Raw genomic sequence first — 6,239 nt, 5'->3', positions numbered from 1 at the left:
TGGAGAGAGAGTGAAAAAACTTGGAATTTGGAGGTGATCTAAACAAGGCCGCAATTTGTTATGTCACTATTGGGGACAAGATCCCCAAAGCCAACTCAAGTCATTGTTACAACTAAGTGTAAGACATCTGAGTACTCTATTAGCTCTCATTGCAGATATGTGATCCATGACAATGTAAAAGATGATCAAGCACAACATTATTAAAAGATTTCAGAATGTCTCCTAGTTGTCACAAAAACATGTCTATTTTCCTCACAACCTATAAGGATAGTAACAAATAGCACGTGGACAGAGGCTTGAACCTCTTGACACCATATCGAACAGTGCTGCCACACCTTGTCTGCTGCCACATGACGAAACAAGATCATGGGAGGAAGGGGAAGGGTAAAACCTTGTTTCTGTTAGCTTGGTCCAACACCATATCTCGAGTGTGCTGAAATATTGGAGCCTCACTTTCTGAATCAAGCAAACAAAGGATCAACAAACGGTACTCTGCTTTGACTTTATTCTAAGTCAAACTTTTCTAAATTTTGACCAAGTTTTTCAAAAAAATCTATGAATATCTATAAGTTAAAATAAATGCTTTGTCAAATCGTATTTTATGGAGAATTGAATAAAACTGATTTGATATGTTCTTAGAGGTTGGTGTATTTAAAAAAATGTCAAAGTTAAAAGAGGTTTGACTTAAGCAAAACGATATAATTTGAAATGGAGTGAGTGAAACCGAACAAGAAAATGGCTTTTGAGTCCCTGTGTTTGGTGTTTTCCCACAGGGGTCAACTTTCGCGAAAAGGCAACACGCACGCGGGGTCAAATTAAGATGATATAGGTAAAGCCGAAGCATCAGACATTCGAACTAATCCATTTCGCCAACTTTAGTGGCTTACATATTTACACGAGTCTACAAGAACCATATTCCTTCACCTAATTAACTACGACTTTCAATTCGTCCAAAGAAATAGTAAATTACAAAAAGTGATTATTTTATTCTCTGATGATGATCGATCTGACAAGTGACAAGTGAGCACGGAATAATTAATAATGTTGAGACTTCAGACGATGGTGCAGGCGTTGGGGTTCTCCTCGCTGAAGATGGTGGTGAGGCGGCCGTTGGCGTCGGTGGCGATGCTGTAGATGCCCTCGCGCACCGGCGTCGGGTAGTACCACCGGTACTCGCTGGAGAAGTACTCGTGCCGCCTCGGCGTGCCCAGCATCTCCCACCGCGGCAGCGGCGACGGCGCGTACCGGCCGTACCCGTACGCGTACCCGCCGTGTGCCGCTGGCGCCGGGGAGTACGACGGATCGGCCGCCGGCGGGCCGTGGTGGTAGGCGCTGCCTGCACTGTCGCCGCTTGCCGGTGCCGCCGTGGCGCCCGCACCCGCACCCGCGGGCACCGGACCTGAAGGCGTGAACCGGACGTGCTTCTTCTTCTTCTTCTTGGGCTTGCGTTGGGCAGGGGCGCCCGCCGGTGCAAACGGCATGCCCGGCAGGGTCGTCGTTGTTGCCTGCGCTCGCGGTGGATGTGGACGATCCGGATGGTCGGCGTGGGCGCGAGCGGCGTCGGTGGTGTGATGGCTGGTGGTGGTTGCCAAGGTGACGGTGGGCGCAGCTGTTGGGCGCACGTAGCATGTCTGCGCGGGAGCGTACGCCATGGCATAGTCCATTCCCATCCTCTCGTCGTACCTCATGCGCCCTTCTCTTCCTAGGAGACACATCAGAGGGTAAAGATATGATGAACTTGAACTTGAAGGTACGGTTATTATTGCAACTTAAGCAGAACGTGTGTTTTCCCAGAAAAAAAAGGAAAGAAGAAACAAACAAACAAAAGCAAAAATGGTACGTGCAAAATCAAATATGATGATCCAAACGATGACCAGGAATATGATGCGTGAAGTTGAAGGACTACATGTAATAAGGCAAACCAAGAGCAAATCTTCTAGTGTGCTGTATTTGTTCTTTCTTGTTGAGTGTATAGTTCCTGAGATGATTCCTCCAAAACAAAAGTGCAGTCGTCCCCCGAACAAGTTTCTAGCTACGAAATTTGCACGAAGATGCATGTTTTCATATAGCTCTACTGTCTAACTCAAAAAGAGTGTATAAATATGGACGTACCGTTGCACTTCCTGATAAATCTCGATATCATCCTGCCCAAGGGAGGAGCGCAAGAGCATCCCATCCCCCTCTCCGCCACCGCCAACTCCTTCTCCCTCGCCCGCACATCTGCATGGTACACCATCTGTGGATACATGCCTTGGTGCACCTGTCTGAACTCTGAAGTCAAGGACGGACTACTACAGCTTCTAATCAGACATCAACACCTCCACCTCGATCTCCATGTCCATGGTATGTAGCTAGCTGATCCTCTAAATCTCACTAACAACGAGCCAGCTGCAAAACCAGTGATCTTTTAAGCAAGGACGACGACAGTCTTGGAAAGCTAGCTAGGTTGCTGGTTGGTTTGGAGCGCGATAAAGGCCAACTGGCGAGCGAGCTAGTGAGAATCGAATAACAATGGTGTATTCGGCTCCTTCCTGAATGGTTCTTTGTGGTTGTGGACTAGGATCTAGATATGAAATGCAATGCATTGCAATTGTTGCGTCCATGGAATGGGACTATGGGGCTATGGGAGTGAGTGAGTGACAGACGAAGGAGCATCTCAGCCACCAAGAAACGTAAAGCGCGCGTGGTCCTTGTTTTGGGGTGTGTACGCAGGGTTTGATGATGAGCAGACGGCAGATTGGTGAGAGAGTGAGTGAGTGAGTGGAGTCAGAATATATGCGGCGGGAGAAACTTCAATTCATATACTTGAAAAGCGCCTTTGCATGGGATGCTTGCTCTGTTTGGGTCCGGGTCTTGGAAAGAGGAGTGGCATGTATAAAGAGCCGCCTGGCCTGGTCCGCGTTGTTGATAACAGTTTTTTGACTTTGCGTGACCTTTTCAGTCAATAATTTCTTCTAGATACATTCATGAAGTCCTTAGTTTACAACTTTTTGCAAGTATTTTTCAATACAATTCTACATACATAACTTATTATTACTGGTTTTCAAACTAAGCAATTTAAAAGTTATGCTTTGTAGTTTTGAAATTTTGACTAAATCTTGTCAAAACGACATGCTTTTTTTGACCAGATGTAGCTATGGACTATAGAGTTTTGCTCCGGTGGTCCTCTTCAAAAAATCTGCACGGATCTTAAAGCATCCTACTGATTAATTTAATTATTATAATTCATTTCGTTATGGGTTTGGATTGAAGACGGCCCGAACGAAGCCCGTCCCCTTCCCACCCGAGCCTAGAGTCCTTTCTCACTATCTCCGATCAAAGCATATCGACTCCGATCATTTCTTGTAGGAACGGCGGCATCCACGCGCCGCATTCCTAGCACTGGGCTTGTTTGAACCTGGTAGGTCCGGCCCTAATCCAGACCCATGACCAAAAAAAAAAAAAAAATTAATTATTAGCTGCTTTAAGATTCGTGCATAGTTTTTGGAGAGGACCACCGGAGCAAAACTCTGGACTATATTGTGCATGGTCAGACAGTGTACATTTTGAATGCTCCGGATGAATGGGTGACCTGTCCAGTGCTCAAGAGAACAGAGGCGTTGTTTAGTTGAATTTTACTAGATGGTCCAGCAGACAAGAACAATAGCTATGGACTATATTGTGCATGGTCAGACAATTGATAGAGGTAGGGTCTAAAGCATATTTCCCACCAGGCGATACGTTGGATAGTTGAACTGGGGTTGTGGATAGTCTGATGACCATTAGCAAGGATATCACTATGAAGTTTTACATTCATCGGGTCATCGGACGGATGGAGAAGGAAGAACCAACGGACTATCCTATGCGGTATAAAGACAAGAGACAATCCAAGTAGACGCACCGGACCGTCTGACGGTGGTGAACTTGAGCACTAAACGAAGCACCGGACTATCTCTAGCCAACAGCTAGTTCAACTGTCAGAAGGCACTGGACGATCAGATGGTGACCAAAATATGTGTAGTGAATCGTCCACACAAAAGTTGCATCGTGTTTCCATTGGCTATATGAGATGAATGGGCTATATTGTAACATCCCAGATGTTAAAAAACAATTAAAAATTTGATCATGAGCATCATGAAGCATAATCATCAAGTATTGTGGCATTAATGCATTTTATGTTTCAATTATAGCATGTCTATGTTGCATATAAGGTGTTCCATATATTGCATGAAATGTTATCATTAATGTTAATTAAGGATCTTGGTGATTTTATATATATGAATTTGCTTAAACAAATAAAATTTTATTAAAATAAAGTTTGTAGTATAAAGTGTGCTTCATAATGCAGAATCAAAAAGTAATGATGTTTTTAAATCAAGTATGCTAAATTTAAAGCTCCAAAGATTGGATTTGATGCCGAATCTCACACTTAGCCATTTTTTGCCTAAGTATTGAAATTCAGTTATGGAGTTCAATTTTGGGGATTTTATCAAATCAATTTTTACAAATAAAAGTTGACCAAACCTTGTTCCATTGCTTGGTACTATGCTTAATCTTTGTTACTGAGTAATTATTTGTAATGTTTGGTTAATGATTGTCCTCTATTTAATTGTCCAAAGTTGCTTAACTAAAACCAATTTTCAAAACCCTAACTGAAATCTTGTTTTCAGTTTCAAAGTGCCTATCTTCCAAATTCAAAATCTTCAAAACCATTAATCTTTTGGGGTCGATCATTTAAGTGAAGTTGGAGATTGTTGTTCAGTGAACAATTTTGCTTAAGGGACGTTAACACGTTTAGTAGAGAAATCGAGAGAACAAGAGAGGGAACGAATGAGTTTCAGTCGGTGAACAGTGATCGGGGCAGCTGCCTATTGAACTGCTTGCCGTCGGTGACCGCCACCGCCTTAGTGCCGCTCCTCAGCGCTTGGACATGCACCTGCTTCGTCGTGGCAATGTCAAGCAGCCGCTATCGCTCGCTCGTGCGCTGCCCTCGTTGTTAAAGCCCAAGCCGCCGGTCGTTTCTCCTTTACTTCCCTTCTCGATCCGCTGCTAGGCTGCTTGGTTCGACCAGCGAAATTCGCCGTGGCTACTCCGCCGCCGCCCAATTCCTTTTGACCAAAGCCTCGTCGCGTCTTTGCGCACCCGCTGATCCCTCTCGTGCCATCCTTCTCTGCCAGAGCTAGCCGAAAGCCACCTTCTTCTTCCTTGCCGTCCGTAGCACCGCCGCGTGCGCCCTCGCCATGGCCAGCGTGCCCCGCTGCATCTCTCTCCCTCCTATCTTCTATTTTGGCTTCCTGGTTATGCAGTGGTGCTCAACGGCTTGTTGGTTTTGTCAGGCAAACCCCGAAGCCGCCAGAATGCCGTCCTCACCGTCGTTTCGTGCCGCCGCGTCCGACCTCAACGCTGGCAGCCGCGTCCGCGCCATGTCCGCTTCAACCATCACGTGCGGCACGTCGAGGTGAGCACCGCGGAGCCGCCCCGTGCTGTAGCTGGGCCAATTAGGGGCCGTAGCAGCCAGTCTGTTGTGTCGGTCGCTGCCACGCCGCCATGGCTGGTGTCAAGCACGCAACGAAACCCTAGTCACCTAACCGCCACCCGAGATCGATGCGGGAGGTCACCTTGAGCATGTCGGTGCTACCCCCGTCGCCGGAGACCTCACCGGCGACGAGCTATCGCCGGTCAACGGCCAGGTACCCACAGTTGCGCGCGGGCGGTACTATGCCGCTAAGCAGGGCCCATGTGTCAATTAGTAAGGGTAGCTACGCGTGGGTGAGAAATGGTTTTCAGTGGTTTTTTATTTTTAGAAAAAAATTAAATGTGCTGAATCTTGTAAAATTCATAACTAATTATTGGATGATGATAAAAATGTGAAATTTGTTCTGTAGCATTGTTATGAGATGCTCTACCATGGAAAAATATGAATTGGTCATTTTCGGTAGTTTTGTATACTTACAAATTACCTCTTTTAATTAAAAAATGAACCTTGTATGATTTTTTATAAATAAAAATATTAATCTTGTGATGCTGAAACTTTTTGTATAAATGTTATGTGCTAATATCTATCTCCACAAAAAATTTGGTACTGTTTTGATAATTCTAACTTGGTTAATTAATTTAAGTATGTTTTAATGCCTTTTCTATAATTAATAAATACTAAAAATAATTAGATAAATACTTAAATGGCGCATGTGTGTTTTAACACTGTTTGTAGACCTTGGAACACAAACACCCCTGCTGTTCTTTGGCAACTCACTTACTTC

At 44.9% G+C, this 6,239-nt stretch overlaps 1 protein-coding gene across 1 annotated transcript; it reads right to left on the bottom strand.

Annotated features, from left to right (window-relative positions):
* Nucleotides 1–857: 857 nt before the first annotated feature.
* LOC136473974 (uncharacterized) lies at nt 858–2,631 on the bottom strand. Its single transcript, XM_066471590.1, has 2 exons — nt 2,113–2,631; nt 858–1,702 (listed from the first exon to the last, which is right to left on the bottom strand). Exons 1-2 carry the CDS (start codon nt 2,246–2,248, stop codon nt 1,053–1,055), a joined length of 786 nt encoding a protein of 261 aa, XP_066327687.1. The 5' UTR covers nt 2,249–2,631; the 3' UTR covers nt 858–1,052.
* Between the last annotated feature and the right edge of the window lie 3,608 nt (nt 2,632–6,239).

This window comes from Miscanthus floridulus, chromosome 8 (genome assembly GCF_019320115.1).
Source record: "Miscanthus floridulus cultivar M001 chromosome 8, ASM1932011v1, whole genome shotgun sequence".
In the NCBI taxonomy this organism is placed as follows: Eukaryota; Viridiplantae; Streptophyta; class Magnoliopsida; order Poales; family Poaceae; genus Miscanthus; species Miscanthus floridulus.
The sequence above is the reverse complement of the archived record's forward strand: the minus strand, read 5'-3'. Positions and strand labels throughout refer to the sequence as shown.

Coding starts and splice junctions, on each gene's coding strand:
- LOC136473974 (XM_066471590.1), bottom strand. CDS start 2,248: ATGTATCCACAGATGGTGTACCATGCAGATGTGCGGGCGAGGGAGAAG. Junction 1,703..2,112: donor ATTTATCAGGAAGTGCAACG/GTACGTCCATAT, acceptor TGTGTCTCCTAG/GAAGAGAAGGGCGCATGAGG.